Genomic DNA, 25,039 nt, shown 5'->3' on the forward strand with positions numbered 1-25,039 from the left:
TTTGACGCGAGGTTAGACTGGTTTGACACGAGGCTATGTTAGTTTGACATGAGGTAAGGTTGGTTTCACACTAAGTTAGACTGGTTTTTCACGAGGTTAGGTTGGTTAGACATGAGGTTAGGTTAGTTTGACACAAGGTTAGACTGTTTTGACATGAGGTTAGGTTAGTTTGACACAAGGTTAGACTGTTTTGACATGAGGTTAGGTTAGTTTGACACAAAGTTACACTGTTTTGACATGAAGTTAGGTTAGTTTGACACAAGGTTAGACTGTTTTGACATGAGGTTAGGTTAGTTTGACATGTGGAGAAGTTGGTTTGACATGAGTTTAGACTGGTGTGACACAAGGTTAGCTTGGTTTGACAAGAGCAGATTGTAGACTTAATTACTCTGTGAAAGAAACAAGGTTAAAGAGACGCAACATAAAAATCGATAGGTTTAAGATAAATCTTTTTACACCATATCAATAACATGTTTGAGTCTCTTTTCTAACCATTTAAAATTAAAAGTGGTGACGTGTATCAATCTTGAACTCCAGTAATGTTAACAAAATTTTAAAGTATTGACTCGTAGTTTTATAAGTAATTCACACATCGTCGTAGGTACATGTATAACTTTATAACATCAAAAATCAGACTGTACTTTATAAGCAACCCTACCGTTTGTGTTGTAGAGTCATGCTATATATTCAATATCTTCAAGTTGATCCTTATAATTCTTATCAAATGCATTGTAAAATTCTTTGATGGACTTTTTTTACCTTTTATCTCCTTTATTTAACCAGGATATTCAATTCGCATTTTACTCTACAAGATGATAACATAAAAATTTAAAGCCAATGAAAAATAAAATATAGACAAATGTGTAGATCGATCGATTCCGTGGACACTGTATACACACGATACACTTGAATGACGATATCATGGCAAGCCAATTTAACATTTATTGAAGAAACAAGGTCTATCCCGTATCTAAACGAATTATATATGATACTATCTCACATATAATGAAGATATCTATATAATGTATTTTAGAATACATAAATGTAGAATATCCTTGTGATGGAATTGAAATACGAAAAAAAACTAAATTAAAACAAATCTGCAATCCCTAGCGCTTTCCCAGCTACCGCTGCTCTTCAGGGGATGTTTAATGATGATGAGGTATCTTATATGTATATAACATATCTTCTTTAGGATAGAAGATATATTATATAGTGTATAATGTATAGAATTAGATAGCTTATATATCATATGAGATATCTCATATACTTTATGAGCTGTCGTATATCGTATTCAAGATATCTTATACAAGTATAAATGCATTGAAATTTAGGATCGACATTGGTCATTCAATAAATATGTTGGTTTGTCATACAATATGTTAACTGGTTTAATAGATAGCTAGCCTATAGGTACATTGTATTTAAATGTATAATAAGCAATACAACCGGATCTAAAAAAAAATTAAAAAAATGTGGCTATAATTGTACTCAATTTGGGTAAAATGTACAGGCTTAAAATCTATTAATTATATCAAATACTATAAGCCCTAGGTCATTCATATAGTTTTGACATCAGGTATAGAGTGAAATTCTAAACATCAATTTTAAAAATAAAAGAAAGTTACCTGAACGTGTTATAATGTCTATAATGTGTAGTGTAAAATTATTTTTTAATAATAGTGGGTTTTCGGTGGACTAATGAATTTTTGAAGATACCCGAACATAAAAAATATCCCAGGTAGTTTAGACGCATATAATCAGTCATGCATGGATGCTCACACACAGTCGGCGGATAACCGTAAGCGAGGTAAATTAGACCAGCTGATACCGTGAAGGTAACTATATGGCCACATAGGTCAGAGGACAAAGTGCACGTCTCATAAAATAATATCTCTACATCTGTCAACAGTGATAGCTACACAACAACTCGACTGGCTCACTAAATATATGCAGAACTACACAGAAGCACCGTACTAGTTGTTAACAGATAAGTGTGAGTATTTGGATTGAGGTACACGCCATAACAATGGCCGACTGTGGGCGGAAGCTCGTTGTTGGAGTAGATGTTGGAGGAACTAACACTGACGCTGTGCTTATCCAGGTTAACACTTTCCCGCCAAAGGTAGTGTCGTCTGCTAAGAGCTTGACAACCAGTGATGTTACCATGGGTATAAAACGCGCCGTTGCCAACGCTATCCTGGAGGCTCGACCGTCAAGTTCCAACCCTCTCAATATTACTCAAATTAATATAGGAACAACTCATTTTGTCAACGCTATAGTGCAAAGGAAAAATCTCGCGAGAGTTGCTGTGATCCGACTGTGTGGTCCAGCATCACGGTCTGTCCCTCCATTTAGTGACTTTAATGGTGAATTGAAGGAGAGCATTAATGGCGGCGTTTTCTTGGTGAACGGTGGATATGAGTTTGACGGGAAAGTTATCACTGAAGTTTCAAGATCAGAGATTCAGGAATGTATTGAGAAATGTGTGAAGAACAAAATCAACAACTTCGTTGTCTGTGGAGTGTTTTCTCCGGTAAGAAGAAGTCAAGAAGAGAATGTGAGGCAAATCATTCTTGATGTGTGTCCAAGCGCTAGCGTTACTATGTCAAACGAAATCGGCCAGATCAGCTTGTTAGAAAGAGAAAATGCGTCTATTTTAAACGAATGTCTTAAGCCTTTGAGTGCAGAAACTATCGAAGGTTTCAGAACGGCCATATGTGACCTTGGACTCAACTGCCCGTTTTACCTTACACAAAATGACGGTACAATTGTAAGCGAAAATGCGGCTCGCTCCCAGCCCGTCCGTACTTTTGCGTCTGGACCTACCAACAGTATGAGAGGAGCGGCATTTTTATCCGGAGTCAAGAATGCCGTTGTTGTTGATATTGGTGGTACGACTACAGATGTTGGCATATTGCGTAACGGATTTCCACGTGAGTCGTCTTCGGAGGTTATGGTTGGCGGAATCCGCACCAATTTCCGAATGCCAGACGTGAAAAGCATTGGTCTAGGCGGTGGTTCTTACGTTTCTGTAGATCCAGTATGTATCGGTCCTAGGAGCGCCGGATACAACTTAGGCAAGGAAGCATTTGTGTTTGGGACTGAGTCGGACTTGGATAACCGAAAATTAACGGCTACAGATGTGGCTGTCGCGGCGAAACTCTGTAGCATCGGTTCTCCGAAAAACGTTGCTCACATTGATCCGACCCCGATTATTAATAAAATACGCGAAATGGTTGAAGAGACAACAGATCAAATGAAAACGTCTTCTGGTGATTTGCCTGTGATTCTTGTAGGAGGTGGAACAGTATTAATAGATCAAAGCAAAGGTCTCCGTGGTGCTAGTGAAGTCCTCAAGCCGATGTATTACAATGTAGCCAATGCTGTTGGTGCCGCTCTCAGTCAAGTGTCTGGATCGGTTGACAGAGTATACAGTTTGTCAGACTTAATAGACCAACACGAACTTTCCCATTCCATTCAGGCCAAGACAAACGAACTTACACTTGCATCTGCCACGAAGGAAGGTATTGAAAATGCAGAAAAAGAAATAAGGAAGAATTTTTTCCAACAGGCACGAGAGAAAGCATTGGAAGGAGCACAGACCATTGCGATAGATTTGGCTCTTAACGCGGGTGCTAGTCTTGAAAATATAGAACTTGTGGAGAAAAACGAGACTCCGTTATCATATCTCCCTGGGAATGCTACACGGATACAGATTAAAGTTGTCGGAGATCTAGACACATCACACGTGGCCGATAATATAATCAGCGAATTTTCTTGGCCTACGTCAATAGACATAACTGAGGAGCATCTACAAGAGAAACAAATATCAACATCGACTGGCAAAATTCTTGACGCTGGAAAATTAAAAGAAAGTGTTCATGAAACAAATTTTGACCCAACCACTGGGGAATGGATTTTATCTACGTGGGATGTGGAGTGTATTGGACTTGGCGCCGGGATTCTTGGGTGTGGAGGTGGTGGAAGCCCGTACTTGGGAAGGCTGCTAGCTAAAATGGCACTAGAAAGGGGCAAGACCATTCGTGTCATCACGAAAGAAACATTGCTATCAAAATGTCGAGTAAAACAGGTGAACACCTCCAGCGTGGTTGTTCCTGTGGCATTAATGGGGGCTCCCTTGATAATCACAGAGAAACTGGTAAGTGGAGAGGCAGCTGGATCGCTAATGTGTCTTCAACAACTGTATAAAGATGGTTATCGGGACGGAGAAATGCCTTCACAGTACAAAAGTTCCATTAAGACCGACGGTGAAAAAACATACATAGAAAGTTATGAAGCAGCTGAAACTTTTACCACTTCAAGTACCGACTTAGAGGACAAGAAAATCGTCGCTTTAGTATCAGCTGAGGTTGGAGGAATGAATTGTATAGAACCACTGCTCGTATCTGCCGAATTAGGGATCCCAGTCCTTGATGCCGACGGTATGGGGCGAGCGTTTCCAGAACTACAAATGTACACCCCTATGATATATGGCGGCAAACCGTACCCGTCTACGCTTGCAGATGCCAAGGGACGCAGGGACGTTGTTTTGAAAATTGATACCGCTAAAGAACTTGAGAATCACTTTCGTAGAATTGTAGTGGAGATGGGATGCAGTGCTGGTGTTACGATCTCTTGTTTGCGTGTTGAGGACGAACTCGATCAGCTAGTCCCCTTATCTATAAGTTTAGCATGGAGGCTAGGCCGTGCCGTCCTTTTGAGTCGCCGCGACAACACATCACCGACGGATGCCATTCTTCGAGAAACCGATGGATTCTTAACCATTGCAGGGAAAATTGTTGATGTCTCCCGAGAGACCACTGGAGGCTTCAACAAAGGATTTTTGAAGATAGTTGGGACCGATGAATTCTCAGATAAGAAAGGTGTGATCGAGTTTCAGAATGAGAACCTGATCGCGAGAATTGGCACTGGATTCCAGACAGATAAAACGGAGATAGTTTCGTGTGTCCCAGACCTAATCACTGTCGTGGACAGTGATACAGGAGAACCCATTCCTACAGAGAATGTACGGTACGGGCAAAGGGTAAGCGTTCTTACCCTCCCTTCTCATCCCATGCTCAGGACGCCACGCGCTCTGGCGTTCGTTGGCCCTCGTGCGTTTGGTTATAACGATATCGATTTCACTCCGTGTGGTCCTTGTCGAGAAATTGAACCCGTTGGCCCAAGATAAATACATGTACATGTATATGCGTGTCAAAATCAGCTCAATTTTACATGTCGAACTAATGTGACTACAATATCTTTAATGAACGTTGCAGATCATTGCGAAGCTGCTCTGACAATTACTACCTCGGACTCGTATATTAGTAACTCGAAAAATCTGTTGTATTTAACTCATCACTAGATAACTGGGATTCTTTTATAACTCGAAATTGGTCCCGTTCCCGTTCACTACTAACTAACGAGGATGTAATGTGACTGAGTTATAAAATATGCAGAACTTAGACTACCACATCGAAATCATATAATTTTTATATTACCTATTCTGGCCCACCACTGTCAAAATTGTTTACAGTAACAGGTGTAACTCAATGAAAACAGACAGAGAAACCTCATTATTGAAAATATTTCAATTATACTCTTTCTGATATTTTAAAAAATGGGATTTATCATCTTTTACTATGAACATATGGTCAATTTCTCAAGAGTGGTAAGCGTCTTTAATGTATTTCATATTCTCAATGGTACTATTTCCGTCGAAGTAAGGACGCGTCCTCTCTAGAACCCCTAGTTCTATTCTCCTGGTATTTGTTAAGGAGTCCCAGCACTTTTATAATTATAATTCCTTCTTGTGACTTCTTTACTATAACGGATACCAGGTATTCTAGTACTTCTTCGTTCAGGTAAAAAATTCGGAGAGTGTCTTATGATATACTGTAACCCAGCTTTCTTTCGTGTGCGATTTGTTTTCGCGAATTTCGTGATAAACATAAATTCGCGAAGGTTTATCGCTGCGAATTAATGTCTCCCAACATTTTATATTGTAAACAATTTCAATTCAATAATGTTCTCAGCGAATAACCGTGAATTTGATTTGAAACTAAAATCAGTAAATAGTAGCCTCGAAAAAAGTTTGTATACAGTGGGCAATCAACTGTAGACTATTCAATTATCTCTTGTTTTCAAATCATCAGCCTCGTAAGCATAAAGTTAGAAAATAAAACATACCATAATATAAATGGACAACATGAAGAAGTACGTTTTGTATACTATTCCAAATGATTTAGTTGATCTGATAATTTGAGATGTTCCTTGTATCTGTATAAATAAAACGTGTATTTACCTCTCGTGAGCATAGCTTGCCTAACCATATATTGGGAAATACTCAAAATACACAGTAAGATTGAATTCAGACAATGCGAAAAAGGTTTTTGTTTCATTTATTGTTCTTGAAGTTGTGCCATTTGTTTTATTATTATTTTCTGACATAATCGAGCAAGGATATTATGGAGTCAGCAGTCAGCGTTTGTTACTGATAGTGTTAACGGTAATATATTGTAATATATATAGAACCAATATATGTACTATTGGTTTCGAATTGATGTTGTGTAATGTACCCACATGAAAAACAAAATCAATAAAAATATTCTTAACATCAAAATGTTTACTCGTGAGACCTCTTGTTAATAAGTCTCAGTTTTATACATGAAGAGAAAAAGAAAATAGAGAAGTGTGACACATAGATCGATGAATATGACTAAATCCATGCATCATGTGTTTAAAGTGTACAAATATGATTTTGTAAAACATAGCGAAGTCAATAATTATATTAAAGCAAATATAAATGTATAAATATATAAAGAATATATTAATAGACAATTGAATAAAGCATTAATAGCATCATTAGTGCGATATGATTACGAAGCCTTGTTAGATGATGGTGGTGAATGAGAAATACCTGTCTGAAATATTTTTGTCATTCCTAAAAATCACTCATACAACAGTTGGTTGATATGTTGGCATGATTTACGACAATGATATATTCGATAAACATTGTATTAAATAGTACATATTTCCATGGTATCCTCGTCAGATGTGTAAAAGAGAAAGCTGCGTACATAGTCCACTCTGCTGTTAGGGGATGTTATCTCACGTTGAGGATGGCTTTAAACTCTGAAAATAACAGACACATACTACATGTAATTCAATTCTAAACAAACTTTTTACGTGCGATTTAATTTCACGGACGATAAAGTATCGTGAAAATACACAGTAAACATGACGATAAGTCGGTTTAGAAAAGTCGTCAGACTGGACACTGCTAATATAGGCTGGTTAACAACGTTCGTAAAATGCTATTTTGTCCCCGTTGTAAAAGTGGATCAATTCGGAATAAAGGAATAAGAAAAGAAATGTAAAAAGTTTAAGCCCTGATTTCTGGAATCAAACTTGTCAAAACTGACGACTGAAATTTTTCACATAAGGATAATTCAAGTTACACAAAGAGCTTATCTTATTGTGTTTCTTCATAGCTATCGTGTGTAAACCATGAGAACTGTTACCTCGATAGTCCACTTTGCCATCCTTATCAATGTCTGCCTCATTTATCATAGCCTCCGCCTCGTCCTGTGGAGAGAGTATTGCATTGGTGCATGTTGGTAAGATGACATCGATTTGTTTGTTTTATTGTAATTTATTTTCATTACATTTATATATACATGGTGTATCATAAAACATGTACAAACTTTAATGCTTAATAAACCCCAAACCCTGAAAGTTCCATATATACATTTAGGCAATATTGACATGTATATTCGTACAATTTGATTGGTATGTATTTAGAGGTGCAGTTAAACGCATAGACTTTATATGCTACATATAACATGCTTCTGCGAGTATCTTATGCAAGAGATTAAAACTGAAATATTGGTGTGAGAAAAACATTTTGTTTCTCTGAAACAGTTAGGTTCATGTGCCTGCTCAAAATTCACCCATCATACAGTCTCATAGTCATACATGTACTTATGTTTTTTACTACACTAATATTAACTGCTGAACCTTGGTAAAAACCAGTATATTATTGTGTTTGATAATGTCAATAATGACGCCATAATGTTTGATTATGAAATTCTAGCTGTACCTTATTGTATTCCAGCAAATGTTGATATCGTTTCCATAATGTATTAATGCAATACAGATTTTTCATGAAGGAGTTATAACAATTTTAAGTCGGGACATGTTTTCTGAAACACCCGGTATATATATTTAAATTTCCCATTAAAACTAGATATAAAAATGAAATGGCATATATTATAGCGATACGCCAGTTAACATTCACTAATTGGTCATTGTTACCGCTGACTTGTCTCTTTCTGACCACCATAACATTTCTGAATTTAAAAAGTAACCAATCAATCAATAAAATATTTATGTAAAACCAAAGATGACTTGATAAACATAAGATAAAATCATCCTAGTTTTCAGTTAAAGATTTCAACTTCTAGTGTACTTAATGCTACTTTATAACATGAAATGTATATTCTTGTGTATTTTCTTTTGCAGCTTTAAAGCAATAACAGTAATATATAAAACACCATTCGTTATTAACGGAACTGACGAAAAGTTTACACAGCAAAAATGTTATAACGTGATGCTACCCATTTTGGAACGTTACCACGAATGGAACATATTTAAAAGATGTGATATAGAATTTTCAGTTTACAATCTAAACTAACAAAACTGCTCTGGACAAAATTTCAGGTGCTGAATAATAACTGAAACAATGTTCATTAGTCATTTTCCTTCCAGCATCATATATTTAAAAAAAATGTTTAGTGAAATATTTAGAATGATTGGTCACTTTAATAAGCTAAAATTTGATTAAACTTTCTTTAAATGAATTCAAACATTTTTTATCATGTCTTGGCATTTATTAGTCAAACAATTTTAGAGGGTGTTCCATTTTGGGAGCTTAAACCTGCTGAAACACAAGGCCGGATCATAATGCGTTATAGTTCTCTATTTATAATTATATGCACTGTTGACAAGTAAACAGACCATGAAATTCAAAGCCAAATGCCACTATATAAGGAATGTCAAGAGAAAAATCTGGATTCCAGCACACGTTAGAAAAGTTTTACAATTATCTTCAAAAAGTGTTCCAATTTGGGTAGCGTTACGTTACAGTATATTATAAGATTTATAATTCCATAGAAACCTACCCGTGTAATATTCTCCCCTAATTTCTGCAGTACTACGTACAACTCATCAGGGCATATACCACCGTCTTTGTCGTTATCAAACACTTCGAAAACCTCGTGCAGTTCTTTTTCTGGATCGATCGACAACTTCCGGGTAAAAATTTCCAGGAATTCCTCAAAATCAATGCTGCCACTTCCTGAAAAAAACCCAATGAAATACAGCAATCTACAGTAAGCACCACTTTTCAAATAAATTATTTTATTTTTCGTTTTACATTTCATCTGATGTAATAATTATGTAAAACTGATGGTGACATTCGGTTTAAAATCATTTCAGTATACAGGGCGAGTACACGATGGCCTGCTTAGTGATACTGCATCTACTCTGTTCATTTCTTCATACTAGATCGTCATTGTACAGGTGTGATATTCGATAACATGGACTCATTTGAATAAAAGACACTGATTGTGATCTATCAGGGTCAATCAGGGTCAAAGCTAGGTCTGATTGTGATCTATCACAGTCAATCAGGGTCAAAGCCAGGTCTGATTGTCATCTATAAGGATCAATCAGGGTCAAAGCTAGGTCTGATTGTGATCTATCACAGTCAATCAGGGTCAAAGCTAGGTCTGATTGTGATCTATCACAGTCAATCAGGGTCAAAGCTAGGTCTGATTGTGATCTATCACAGTCAATCAGGGTCAAAGCTAGGTCTGATTGTGATCTATCACAGTCAATCAGGGTCAAAGCTAGGTCTGATTGTGATCTACTATCACAGTCAATCAGGGTCAGTAAAACTAGGTCTGATTGTGATCTATCAGGGTCAATCAGGGTCAAGGCTAGGTCTGATTGTGATCTATCAAGGTCAATCAGGGTCAAAGCTAGGTCTGATTGTGATCTATCGTGATCTATCAGGGTCAATCAGGGTCAATCAGGGTCAAAGCTAGGTCTGATTGTGATCTATCAGGGTCAATCAGGGTCAAAGCTAGTTCTGATCAGAGTTATTTCTCTTCTATTCACTCCGTCAGTACTGACGGACTAATCACACTGTGTTTGGCTTAAAACTCAGTGAAATTGTGAACGGGTCTGGTGTCTTAAAATTTCTAGAAAACCCATTCCTGAAAAGGTTGTTCTACTAGCAAATGCCTAAACCATTTTATTGATGTTCTTGCAATATAAGAATTTGATTATTAGTGAATAAACGGATAAAACAACAGTTAACTTACTGTCAACATCAACAGAACGCATCAGGCCATTCAGAACATTGGCTGAAGGTCTCTGTCCAAGCTTAAACAAAACGGTTCCCAGCTCATCTGCTGTAATCAGGCCGTCACCATTTTTGTCGAATACACAAAATGTGTCATGTAGTTCTGCAGAGTACCAAACAGTAATTGATGGATAAAATAATAACAGTTCAGGTTGTTATATAGTTTACTAATTTGTATTGCTTTCATGCAGCAAAGTACAATAACTTATCGCTGTGCCAATTATCTTTTCTAACCAACCATTGTACATACTATTATTGATAATTTATAGAAATTCCATGTCACCTGATATTTTCATTGTTTAATATTCAAAGACCAAAGAACTAGAAGCAGTATCTCTAAACCCTTTCTTCAGACTGGAAAGTACGGCCAAGATACAATCTGATTAAAATAACATGTTCATGAAATGTTCACTTTTTGTTATAACAGTTGAAACAGTATGCTATACCATTACAAAAACTATACAATGCTGTTTTCAATCTTACCTCTCACTTTTTCTCTGTTAAATCCATATTTCTTTCCCGCCTTCTCAAACGATTTCGCAAATGGAATCTATCAAAAGAACAAACCTGTTCTTTAACATGCTTAAAGGAATGATTTTAGTCACAATAGAATTTCCAATTCGCTATCTTGAATTACTATAGAACAGATATACGTACCCGGCCTGCTATACCTATAAAGACGACATCATTATCTGTCTAAAAGTCTTTTGAACTACAATATTGTAGCTAAAATTACTATTGTTCAAAGAGTAAAAGTTAGATGTATTTTTGTTTGCTCAAACAAACAATGTTAATTTTATTAAACTGCACTCCATATCCCTAATAGTCTGACGACTGAGTGCTAGTTATTAGATATTGTAACTTGACCTATTAACGAAACGTAAAGCGCTTACTCTACCGGAGTGTCTGTATCTTGCTGTATGAATCTACGTACAAATCAAAATTTCGTTATATTTGTGTGTTTGTGTTATGGACGTATCGGTTTGTGTTTTGTTCTTATAGCCGTTTAGTCTTATCTGTACGGATTTTCTCTTAACATGGTAGAATTATGATGTTAAATGTACGGATAATTTCGTGAGAAAGTTTGAACGCTAATAATACACGTATACTTGTGTGATCTCCATTTTGACTGTGTATAAGAACATATTCATTTATGGAGCGCTATCGCACTCCAAAGAATATGTTCGTTACCAACTGCGTTTATAACACCGTATTCGCAATCAAATTGAAAATCACTCCTTAAAAAATATTAGATACAATGTATTTATTTATGTTACATTGTAATGCATGGCTGTAAGTAGAAGTCGCGAATTTATGTATTCACGGATGTAAATAAAGAGGCGCGAAATATTGTATACCCGAAATACTGTATACCCGAAATATTGTATTCCCAAAAATTGAATTGAATTACAGTGTGTTATACTAGTAAAAATCTATAGCAGTTAAAGACCTTTCATAAGTTAAGTGCTCTTTTTTAACGATTGAAAACAAATTTAACCACTTGAGACATATCTTAATCAAGACACGCATAAAATTAAACACCATAGACTTACCGGCTGCCGTTTTGGACGACTCATCTTTCAAGTCTGCTGCTTGTCTCCCTCTCAATGTTTCTGTAAATATCAAACAGAAAATGAAATAGCTGAGCAGTCTCAATATGACCTACATATCGATATGGAAACTGGTTAAAATATCACACACACACAAAAAGAAAAGTAAAAACATGCATGCGGTTTGTACATATTAATTATCTTCTTTTTCTGTTTATTTTGCTGCTCTTCCCTATACCACATTCTTGCTGTCAGTTACGAATCTACGTTTCATCTCAGCTTTTGAAGGGTTCAAAAGTCGTCTATGTTTATTTTAACTAGAACACGTCGAACGGTTCCCTAGTACATTGATTACAGTGTAAACTGTAAGGCTCGTTCTGACTAATCTCGGCTTGTATTTCTGTAGTTCCTGTCTCAGTAATTGGGCATACTGTCTAGCCGATGGCAAAGAGCCAACCCATAAAGGTTCTTCCAAAACTCATACAAATAACTAAGAATAGTTACAGGCTTGTCAGAATAGCATTCCCTTAATGAGTTTCTGGAATTATCTTTGTGATTACAAATTCCGGTCCGATGTGCTAAACTACGAAACACGTTTGTCAAAAAAATCTTTGTCGGCGACATAGCTTAATGTATAAATGTGGCATTATTAAAGAAATTTTGAGCTTCTGTTAATTGGTTTTATTTTAAACTATTATAAAGTAGCATATCCATTGTTCTATAAAACATTTCAATAATGTCTTCTTTTGCTGCGACACATTATAACCAGATTAATTTATAATGAAAATTTTGTCCTAAAATTTATCAGCGACGACTGGTGTTAGTGATTGCGCAAAAAAAACATAAAAAGGATAGACTGTAAGAGTATAAAGCCATCGCACAATAGAAAAATACATCCGAATGCTTTTGATACGATGAAGATATTGAATATAAAGGGTAGGTAAGATTTACCTACCGTTCGTTACTCCATGGTCGCCCTTCCAGGTCTCTTCCTGAAGCTCCAAATTTACAGTTTGGTAACGAATGACTCACAACTGACAGAAAATTCGAATGTTCTTATCTAAAATAATTAAGGCGGTGAAAACAAGTTTCCAAAACTCGCGTTTAAAAGATAATGGCTGTCGAATCTGTTACCATGGTGATTTGACCAGATCGGTGACTGATATGCCCCATGGATCGGTATAATGGTGGACATACCAGGCAAACTGTTCTGTAATGTATACAAACCCTTGTAGGATGCTGGTGTTGGGTATCATAACAGTGCATGTTGTCTATTTATAGAAGCTGTCTGCACGTGTCTCTGATGTGATGATCAGTACTGTTAGGTTTAGGTAAAATATAGAATGAAATGCATTTAAATCTTTTATCTATAAAGACATAAATAAGAGACATGAAGACATACCTATCCTCTCTGAACAATTCCCTATCAAAGGAAATGTTCACCACATGCGAAATATGCGAAATTATGGGTTATCAGTTAGACGCACAAAATCATGTCCAGTCTATCTTTTCCATCTTTATTTTGGTACGAAATGCTCCAGGCGATGACTAAGCCATACTCAAGGAGACGAACTGATGGAGGAAGTGCGATATTCTGGAGGATTTATTTTCTAAAGTCAATTCATGCTATATATATTATGTCAATTGTATTACACAAGAGTCTTTTGTACAAATGACACACATATAATGAAGAAAAAAATTAAGTACATATCACACTCTGTTCAATATTATCTTTTATTATGTATGGTACATCTATGACATGTGTCATTACGCTTATCAGAAGACAGACAATATAAACACAGTGATATACTGGTAAGAGTAATACTAGTAAAGTAATAATTTTTCTTCATACCTACGGGTGTAATACTGGCTGGTCTATGGCATTAAACTCATGCCTCCTGAGTCTGTATTGCATGGCTACCCATGCAATAAAGCCTCGTGACGTCACGGCGTCAACAAAATTTCTATTTCCTCGGTAAAATTTCAGCATTTTATTCACAAACTTGACTGATTTTACTATAAAAGATGCAAACAACGGAATGGAGGGATATTATAGTTTTAAAATTGTAATAAAACGTCGAGGTATGAAAATAAAATTCTCTTTCATAAGTGGATATGAAGGATAGGGATTTTCTACCCTCGGGCAGAAACATTATACATAGAGATTGGAAACTCCTTCTTTGTCTTTGTTGACAGGCAGCTGGACCTTCGGTTTATAGGCATCTTCCCTTGGCTAACTACTTTTAAGTGTATTCTTTTAAAGATGATATTTTTGCATGAACACAAAGTTTAAACATTGTATCATGGTTTGATGAGACCGGTTTTCCCGATTGATGTTATTTGATATGATTTTTGAAAGCACGAAAATAAGCAATTTTACCTGGTTTTTCGAAAATCACATATTTAAAACCGGAAGTGCATTTTGTTTTATTAATACGTAAGTTAAAACATTATTTTTTCTATCCAAAATCGTACTCAAACCATCTGAAAACTACTGAACTTTTATAACATATCAAAGTTATTCTGCTCTATTTAACTATTTAAGAGTTTATCTCAAAACCCCTAAGCATATACAGAGGTACATCTGCTGATCGTGAAAATGGCGGAGTTGCCAATCTCTATGTATATAATTTTCTGCCTCGGGATCACAAAATGTTGCAAAACACTCGGCAAGCCTCGGGTTTTACTACATTTTGTGACCCTCGGGTAGAATATCCCTATCCTTCATATCCACATATGAAAGAGTCTTATAATATCTATCCTTACAAGACTAACTATCATAGTTTTACTGTAATTATTTCTATAATAATAGCATAGTAATACTTAATATATATCCATACAAGACTTACTGTCAAACTTTTACTGTAATTATTTCTATTTTAGTTTGATTGTGTTCGTATTACTCAACTGTCGTACACATACAGAATTCCTGAGAAAACTTGTACACACATTTGCCAAAATTTCCCTTGCATTGGTTTTCAAATTGACTAATTATTAAGCAACCTTAAAAACATTTGTAATGTCAATATACACTCAATCATACTTCATAATCTGTGGTATATGTATGAATCATTTACATTTATGAGTCACACAAAACAAATAAACTGACATGTTTTTCACCGCATACACATATCATTATGACAACTCTATCTCCTAGTGACTATCCACAATGAACATGGTATATTTCAACTACTGCCAACCAGGCTTGATCAGTACTATCTCTACCTACATCTTTTAATGACACGTTTAGTCAGATTATATTTCACTGCATTAAAAACCAAAACTGATACTGAAAAATAAGTCATATACACATAATTAAAAAGATGGTGCTGATAGAAATACAAAAAAGGGTGCTCGATGCAGTGCTAACATTACTTTTTGCAGACGGTTTTCTTTTTAGAAACGCCTGGTTCTGTTGTTATTGTACGCATTAAGAAGTATCCGTACAAATCTACATTATATCTATATTCCGTTATTGATATTACTTTATTGGACTATGTTGTTTCTGCGTCATTGTTTGTTATTTTTATGTTTAAAATGTTCAGGTACTTATTTAAAGCAACACATTTGATATTACTTAGAATAATACAATTTTCTTTTGAATTACATTACTGATAATTGTGATAGAGATTCAGTAGCAGACAAGCATTCATGATTTTGCATTTTGCCAAGCTTTGGAGATTTATATGTAAGGTGTCTTTTGTAAAATTATAAACGAAATCGTCATTTATTCTCTCGTTAACATACTAGTAAGAACAACACAAAATCGCCATTTCAGGTTTTTCTTTTTCAAATCCCCAGTTTTATTGGGTTAATTATTCGCAAGTCAGTATGACTATGGTTACAAATAGAACGTGTCGGACTGATCTTCATAACGTTAATCACACGGATTATTTCGGTAAACACATGAGAGTAGAAGTATACACAAACTTCTCTGGGCGTATATATACACTTTTGTTTGTCTTTGTACAGAGCAGGTCATTTACAGGTGGCAACTTAGTCCTCTCGGACGATGTGTTTACTTTGTGAATGTTCTAACCAGGAATGAGTGGCATAAGGATATTCAGCGGTAGAAGCAATTCTACATATAAAGCATTAGATGTACATATGCCGCCAGGAAATAATAATTTGACTTTGATTTTCGTGTAAGAAAATCACGACATAAAATTAAAACTTATTTGAATCTATCGGGCCTTTACAAAAGTACTCTTGAAAACAATGGTTAAAGTATGAAATATATATATTGTATTTGCGTTTCAACTATGTTTCCTTTTTCTGACATATACCCTTCAATAAACGATTGCACTTTGGATAGGGGTAATTTCTGTTTTGAAACATCTTTTGAGATTGATCTGCACCACTTTGAATATTCATGTGAGCGCATATGTCCACCTTCTGGTGAATGCTAGCTTTAGTGGATAAAGCCTCGACTTACATTCATAGCCATCCTCGATACTCCAGGGGTTCAGATCACATTCGATCTCTACACCCCTGGACCATCTCAAAATAAAATTAGATGCAACATAACAGAACAGCTAATTTAGTCTTTTGATGTACATCAAAAGAGCCGTTTAACGGCCGAGATGGGCGTCGCTCTCTCTGTAGTCTTCAAAGGAAATCTTAGCTGGCCTGTGATTGGTCAAATGTTTTCCACTGAGCTGCCTCCAATTTTACTATGAGATAGTCCATGGGTGTAGAGATCGTAAGTGATCGGAACCCCTGGAGTATCGAGGATAATTCATAGTTATACCCCCGCAAACACGTCAAAGTCACTCTTGAAATTTAAAGCAAAGAGTTATATACTTCTGTGTCTGCTTTTCATAAAAGTTATCCACGTACCCGATATCTCTATGTAAAACAATAAAACAAGATCGCATAATGTAGATTAACACTTTTTATTATATGAGTGGTGCTTTTGCTGTATTTTGATTGGCCAATACGTTTCTCAGAAGTATTCATCAACTGCGATATCAACCCCGAAATCGGCGGCAAAAAGCACGCGAAGTTACTGGACTCAGTCCAGATACCTCTCGCGAGTCCAGTAACCTGTGTCAAAAATAGATCGAGGAAACTCCCTTTAGATGTGACGTCATAATCACTTTTGACGTCGAGTCGTACCCAAATATAGCGTTACGGGAGTTTCCTTATTCAAAGACGTCGGATTAATCTATTGTGACGTCATTATAAATAGTCGGCAACATATTTGGCGGAAGGCAGCAAGTTTTGTAAAAGGAACATTTGCAAATATCATCCTGTTTTGTAGTCTTTTTGAAGAACCGGGTTAATATCCTGTAAATGTCATATAATATAACAGTTATCAACCTATTTTCAGGTGGATACGGTGAGTTATCAACCTTCGAATATGATATAACCCTCGGCCTCGGGATATATTACTTACTCGGGTTGATAACTCACCGTATCAACCTGAAAATAGGTCGATAATTGTATAGTATATTACTAGGCAAATACATTTTTTTCCGTGAGAAAAAATCTGTCTGACGCAAAGACGAATATGATTATTCAAACCAAAAGTAAATATTCTGGGATCAAATTCTAAGTACATATGTGTATAGTATTGTGCGGTCTGTGTTTACACGAGACACTCGACTATTTTACCTGATAACGGATAATCGTAATTCATAGTGTGTTACCCACATATAGTAAAGGTTCGTTAACACAATCCATCGAGGTCGTGAAAGATGACTGACGCAAAGGAGACACCACCCCCTGAACCAGTCTTTATTGACGGGTTCGTCAAAGACGGATTCGAAAAAGTCAAAGACGTATTCAGGTAAATATAATAATTTGTATTATTTGATTGATGTTTTTTCCCTTTTTATTCTGACAGCAAAGTTTCTTATATAAAATGTATGTTTATAGATGTTTGGAGTGTCTCTCTAAAAAATAGATAGCGTATTAAAATTTCTTATAGCAAATAATAAATAATAGCTACCTTAAATTTGTATCTTGGCCCCAAAATAAGTAAAAGATTATAACAAAAAATAACTGAAAACACTAAATGTCCTTCTTTTAATATGTGCATGTCTCATTTTCTAGTTACAATTATTCTTACACAAAGTGTTAAGTGCAATACGTTCCCAGGTCTATGATTATGTTATGCTATATATAAGTCAATCTCGTCCCTTTTACTGACCCACCAAATACATTGTATGTCCACATTAACTACTTAGGAATGATATACTACATGCAATATATTACCGGTATGTCAACGAGATAAAGGAAAGTCTGTAATGTTCAGATATCGAGTTCACCATAAGACATGTAAAACATGCGCATTTTGCATATTTATATTTTAATCCCAGCTAATTTCAGGGGATGAAGTCTCTGTAAACATTATCCTTTTTTACATGACAGAATATAGCTTATGACTGAAGCATGACTTTAAAATGGTTAAATAACCTTATGTATCTTTGTGTGAATTCATGTTATTTCGGAATGATAAATTCGAGACTATGACGGTTCCATACTACTCTCGTGAACATTGGCCAAAGGTTGAATTCTCCAAGCTTAATTAAGGCCATAGTTCCTCTTGAACTTACTTACTTGCATATCACATGATGATATAAACATTTAACAAACTCTATATCTAACACAACCTTTAAGAGTACCTTTGATTCGTTCAACATGGTGTTATATCGTCCTGATTTAATCCGAAATTTAAAATAATACATTTACAAATGTTGGTAATCAGTGTCAAAACTTCGTTATTGTATCACTTAATTTCTGTTTTTTCATTACGCTTTTTCGTTTTGTTTGTTTGTTTTTTTTTAGGATTTTTTCACGCTTCTTCGAACTATTTTAATAAATTTTTAAAGATTTTGAAGCCACGATCTGCGATCAATTCATTTGTTCATATCTATAAATTTCAGAGCTAATTTTGAGAACGGTTCCGATAAAGGAAGTTCGGTCGCTGTGTACTATGAGGGGGAGTTGGTGGTAAACTTGTGGGGAGGCTGGGTCGACAAGGATTCCTGCTGGAAATGGGGCGAAGACACCATGCCATGTTTTTACTCCACAACAAAGAGCCCGTCAGCCCTAGTCATAGCACACCTTGTGGACAGGTAATAAGGAAACAAATAAGACATAATATACTTTATAAGCAAAACTTTTGAAAATTTCTTAAATCCTTCATCTCATTATTACAGATTCCTCGCCTATGATTCTAAAACTTATTGGTAGAGGTGGTCGACTGGTGAACGTGTTCCACATGGGTTGCCAGGTACAAATTTAACCAAAAGTCGGATTGTTTTTATTCTGATACCCCGGATTTCCTCACCTTCTAAACTCGACCTTGAATGAGTTGATCTTTGCAACTCTCATTAGTATTAGTCATCTGAGACGTTATAGGTTGTATGCACTTTCATTTACAGTCTGTCTTGTTCCTTTTGGTAGGGGTCTTCTAGACTACAAGGAAAAGATCTCTAAGTATTGGCCTGAGTTCGGACAGAATGGCAAAGAGGATATCACCCTGGAGACCTACATCTCGAACAGGGTAGAGTATTAACACCATGTGTGGACTATACACTGTACAACAGACAATAATGTATTATTACATTATTATAACATTATCTTAAAACAACACTCTACATCCAATGTATGCCATGTCTTTAAAAAATGTTAGATTCATATGAAATTTTATCAAACGAGTCATGAAAGATTTTTCCTTGGTTATCCTTCGCAAGGTACCTTCAAATGTTAGGCGATATTCTTAGATATCGCATGAAAAGTACACAAATTAAAGATATGTTGTCCCATCTACTCCAAATACAATAATAGCATTTTAAAAATGTGTGAAATAAAATATAGCATATTGTGCCAAATTCGATACAACCATTATGCGCTTATATAAGGGGCAATTCGTTTTACATTACATGGCTACTGTGTATCAATGGAAAATTTTAATTACCAATGAATTATATGCAGCGTTATATACGATTTAAGCATTGATATCCATTTTTTGTTTTAAAATGCATATCATGCTGAAGACAAAAACCCGACATGCTATAATCAATATCCCATCTTAAATATCAGGCTGGTCTAAGTGGAGTTGAGGAACCATTTTCCATACGACTGATGCTGGAAGACCCCGACAAGTTTGGAGAAATTTTGGCTAAACAGAAACCTCTATGGGAACCAGGTAGGGACGTAAATCACACGCAAAAAGAGCAAATAACGTTATCAAAGTATAATATACAGTATATACTTGGAATCTTGCGTTTTATGATAATATAACTTCAGAATATTTTGCATAAAAATGACATTCATATCCATGGTAATAATACAATTCGATTGTAGCCATGGTCTTCATGTAAACCTATGATATAATCGCTATGAATAAGTATAACTGTTTTTCATAATCATGAAAAGAGGAGTGCATGCTTCGTTTATCATTTGAAACAATATGTTAATATTCTTGTTTACCTATTATACTCTATGTATGTCTCTCAAATATTATACTGCTATACATATGCATGATATATCTTTAATAGAATATAGCAATGACTACATCAAGTAATATACAGTAAACACGTTTATAACGAACATGGTTACAACGAATTCATGGTTATAACACATTCATTACCATCACCCGCCAAGGTTTCCTGTAAGACATCTGTATTAAATATATAACGAACTATACTCATAACGAAGTAATCCCGTTGGTCCCAAGAGGTTCCTTATGTAATCGTGTTTTATTTATTTCATTTCAACAAATTTTATTGCAAATAATATGCAAATGGATTTGGCAACAGGCAAATCCTATATTAGCCATATCCAAACAAATCCGGTATAGTACAATTATCAACAAAATATTAAAACATTTAACATTACATTATGAATGAATATTATTATTAGTGTATCTCCCCAACCTATAATAGTAGAAAAATCTAAAAAAAACTTTTAGTTTCAGATATATATCCTGATTTGCATTGCAATAAATATGTATTTTTTCTTCATCACAATTGTCACAGCCATTCAGTAAATTTTTTGTGTTAAAATGCGAGTGGGGAATATTAGAGTTATGTATTTTGGTTCTGAGTGATGATCTTTGGACATATGAAAAGATAGTGTTCGGCTGTTTCATCACCAAGGCCACATCAACAAATTGGAGAATCTCTCAAATGATCGCGAAATAGGTCAGAATTTAGACTGCTAGAGGAATTTCTGAGCTGGCATAGAGTAATATTCATAATTCGAGAACCTTTGTTAATAAAGGTATTTGTTATACCATGTTCCATTTTATTAATGTTAAGATTAGTGTTTTGTAAGTGTTTAATAAGTTTACCACGATTGTTAAACGATGAAATGTTAGATACATTATTCACGAATATTTCAACCCACGAGCTGATTTTAAATTTCCAAATCACAAAGGCAAATGCCCACGAACATTTCATGTTATACTATATCCGTCAATTCATAAGAGTGAATAGGAGAAGTTGATTAACCGATTCCTCCCGAACACTTTATTTCATCTTAGTCTTAGCTTGCAATATATTGGTTAAATATTTTAATTTAATATGAAAATAAGTCTAAAACATATTCTTATTTTATACTTTTATCGCTCTTTCATAACCTTATCATTAGGAACTAGACACGGTTACCACCCCTTGACCTTTGCTATGTATCTGGACCAAATCGTGAGGAGGGTGGACCCAGAGGGACGCAGCCTCGCCCAGTACTTCCAAGAGGAAATGGCCAAACCGTTCGGTATTTTATTTTTTTTATTTTGTATTATGATTAATATAGTTTGACACGCTTACTATATTAAAATATAACTGTTATGATTTGCATATCATGTTTATATCAATACAGTATATATTTTTCTGTCACTATACATACTTGTACCATACAGATTTTCTTCAAATTAAGATTTTTCAAACGAAGTCATCTAACAAAAATGTATTCGTACGGAGAATAAATCACTACAATGCATGGGGGTATTCTATGAACTTTGAGTATACCCAGCCTAATAGAAACGTAGCACAGATGTAGTCGATTAGCAGTGATATATTCTTTAACGACATATTACCACTAGCCCTCACGCCTCAGGATCAAACATACTGATTTCCAAAACTGCCTTAATTTCAGACTTAGCCAATCAAAGATGACGTTACAAAAACTATGTCGTTTGTAATTTGTTACTTCAAAACTTATGTCTAAGATAATTTCATTACCCGGACTTCCTTGTTCGAATTCAAAGCGTCCACCTTCTAAACTAAACGTAAAACAAACAAATTAATCCATCACCCAGGTCTTATTTATATTATTCATACAACTATTTTGTTTTTGAAACTCATAGAATTTGTGACATTTTATAAAATGCTTTCTAATGATTAGCCATACTACCAAGCATCAAAATAAGATGACCTAATACGTCGACCAAACCGAAAACGGATACATTTAAAACTCTAAGGCTGCAATGAACCATTCTTATGTTAAATATTTCTGAAAAGAATTTTATATATCTATTGAACATATTTAGGCTAATATTGAAATAATAAAATCACAACAAAGTACAACTATATGCATTAATAATAAAATACAAAAGATAATAGTGATGAAGGACACCCTGGACATGTCACAACTGCAGCATTTACAAAAAAAAATACTTTTTTTCCAGATGTCGAATTTTACATTGGACTCCCTAAGGAGTTGTATTATAGGACTGCCCCTGTATCGATAAAGGACGGGGTAGATATGGAGAAAGTGATGGGTTATATGAAAGGCGAGGACGAAAACCTGACTAACCTTGTTAACAGTACAATCCCAGACATGGGGGTAAGTTATCTTTGTTACATATTGTCATCTTAGCAAAAGTTGTACATCAATTCAAAACGAAAAATATTCAGCATTGCCTAATTAATAAATATCTTGACATCGTTTGAATCTCGATAACAACTGTATGCCAAATCTTCATTTTGTATTTATGAACAGTAAATGACATTTACTTTCACTCAAAACTACCATCACTATTCAACATGATTACCTATTAGTGTAATATATTGATTCAATGAGTATACCATTACTACTTAATACCCTTTGTTTCTCTATTTTATACGATTGGAGGCTTATACTTAGATTTATAGGGAAAAACAGTTAATGTCAATAATTCCAAAAAGAATCAGTTATGTACATAAACCTACAACATACACCGATTACAATTTCGTAACGAATGGACAGACCTATCCTCCTCTGGCTGCTATACATAGCAAGCTTCCCATTTAAATTGTCTATAAAATCAAAATGAGATCCTTTTATATATTTTGCAAACCTAGATGGCTAATAATCCTTATACAAGAGAGGTTCCTTTGGGGTCTGCTCTTGGACATGGAACTCCGGCCTCCATTGCTAAATTCCATGGTATCATTGCTAATGGAGGGGTCCATAATGGAAAGAGAATGTTATCAGAAGAGGCCATAAAAAGACAACAGGTACCCAGGTCGTACGGCAAGGATATGGTATATGGTATAGATTTTATGTTTAGTCTTGGAACCATGGTATTTGCAGCAGTAGATGAAGGTCAACCGGTAAGTGTTTTGATTGAGGTAGACGTTAATGAATGAAGTCTATCACTTTTATCATAACAGAATGTTTTTATCATGTCCCTTACTGTTATTCCTAGAACATAATCGATATACATTTAGATTTATCTGATCTACGCGGATTCTTTCTTTCTGAAAGACGCTTTGGTCGCTATGATGCTGCACATCAGCGTTTTAATTTTCATCTAATAACATTAATGTTTTTCATATTTTAGTCGAGTTTTATAATAGATATGCTTTATTTATACAACATAATTATCCCACCAATTATAATTTTTATGTTGAAGTCATTTTAATAATATGCATATGTAACATTTACCGATTACGCTAATTCGTGTGATTGATATAAAAAAAGATAACAGAAATATTCCCATTATCTACTCTATCTTCTTTTAATCAATTTTCTAGCCTGTGCTCTCCTTTGGACATGGTGGTTTCGGGGGACAAATGGCCATCGCAGATCCCACACACAAGATAGGGTTTGCATACGGGACCAATTATTTGAACCCGGATATGCATGAGGAAACTCGCTGGCGAGATCTCTATAATGCTTTGTACGAATGTGTATATAAGATCAAGGACATAACCGCTAAAAGGTCCCTTTGCGAATCCTATGAGCAAATGAAAATGGCGGAGGTTGCTCAATAATCATAACATTTCTCGATCATATTCGAAAATGCTCGAATATTTAATAAAACATTAATTTTGTGCTACATTTTAATGAATAAAATGGTATTGTTTATTTGTTTACCTGGAGAAAAACCTGGAAACGGTGCCACCGCCTACAACTTCTTTTACAACGTAATTAACGGGGACAAGCGAAATGAAGCACAGCTGCTTGTCTGTATAGTAATGAGATGTGAATAATAATTGTTTAATTACCAGCTAAGTGCCACCAGTCACTAGACTTCTTCTCATATATTTTATACATACGTATGGTATGCCGATATTTCATTTTCAACATTATCGTTTCCCGGTCGTTGTCTTCGGTTAACGTTACTAATCTTGTGCAAAATTGTTTCAGTTTTTCAATCCTATTTCGGTGATGTCCTTTATTTGTTATTTAGTTTACAAGATTCTGTACTTGTATCAAAGGTTCTTTACCTTATACGACATTTATTTTACTTTCAGCTTTAATGGATGTTATTGATGTTCACTATGTAAGACAGTCACTTCAATAAAGATAAAAATGTACGAGCGTATACCACTATCAAATATGCACTTATGGCAAGCTGTATGATAACGACCTTTTAGACATTTTTAATTTCTCTGTGGATCTTTAGTCCGACATTGTACTGCACAGTGAAAATAAAACAAAATCTGTAAATAAAAAAGACAAAATATAAACTGATATTTATTATGTATTATGATTTCTGTAAAAGGATAAGAAGCCTCGAACTTACGTAAATCTCTGTTTATGATAACAGATAATCAGGTATAGTTTGGTCCTTTGATGTCAGGTGCATCAAAACAATCATCGAATAACGGTACACTGT

The 25,039-nt window shown here is 35.1% G+C and overlaps 3 protein-coding genes across 3 annotated transcripts; 2 read left to right on the forward strand and 1 right to left on the reverse strand.

Annotated features, from left to right (window-relative positions):
* Positions 1-613: 613 nt before the first annotated feature.
* LOC138315571 (uncharacterized) lies at positions 614-6,479 on the forward strand. The gene has a single exon (XM_069256689.1). The coding sequence runs from the start codon at positions 2,030-2,032 to the stop codon at positions 5,192-5,194; it is 3,165 nt and encodes a 1,054-aa protein (XP_069112790.1). The 5' UTR covers positions 614-2,029; the 3' UTR covers positions 5,195-6,479.
* A 129-nt stretch (positions 6,480-6,608) lies between these two features.
* On the reverse strand, positions 6,609-13,244 carry LOC138315572 (calmodulin-like). The gene is made up of 7 exons (XM_069256690.1): positions 12,938-13,244; positions 11,986-12,045; positions 10,916-10,982; positions 10,392-10,535; positions 9,186-9,361; positions 7,527-7,590; positions 6,609-7,137 (listed from the first exon to the last, which is right to left on the reverse strand). Exons 2-7 carry the CDS (start codon positions 12,007-12,009, stop codon positions 7,109-7,111), a joined length of 504 nt encoding a protein of 167 aa, XP_069112791.1. The 5' UTR covers positions 12,010-12,045; positions 12,938-13,244; the 3' UTR covers positions 6,609-7,108.
* A 4,324-nt stretch (positions 13,245-17,568) lies between these two features.
* On the forward strand, positions 17,569-24,890 carry LOC138315575 (beta-lactamase domain-containing protein 2-like). The gene is made up of 8 exons (XM_069256696.1): positions 17,569-17,773; positions 18,873-19,064; positions 19,396-19,495; positions 20,035-20,140; positions 21,586-21,708; positions 22,622-22,779; positions 23,277-23,528; positions 23,952-24,890. The coding sequence occupies exons 1-8, from the start codon at positions 17,682-17,684 to the stop codon at positions 24,189-24,191; spliced, it is 1,263 nt and encodes a 420-aa protein (XP_069112797.1). The 5' UTR covers positions 17,569-17,681; the 3' UTR covers positions 24,192-24,890.
* Positions 24,891-25,039: the final 149 nt, after the last annotated feature.

This window comes from Argopecten irradians, chromosome 2 (genome assembly GCF_041381155.1).
Source record: "Argopecten irradians isolate NY chromosome 2, Ai_NY, whole genome shotgun sequence".
In the NCBI taxonomy this organism is placed as follows: Eukaryota; Metazoa; Mollusca; class Bivalvia; order Pectinida; family Pectinidae; genus Argopecten; species Argopecten irradians.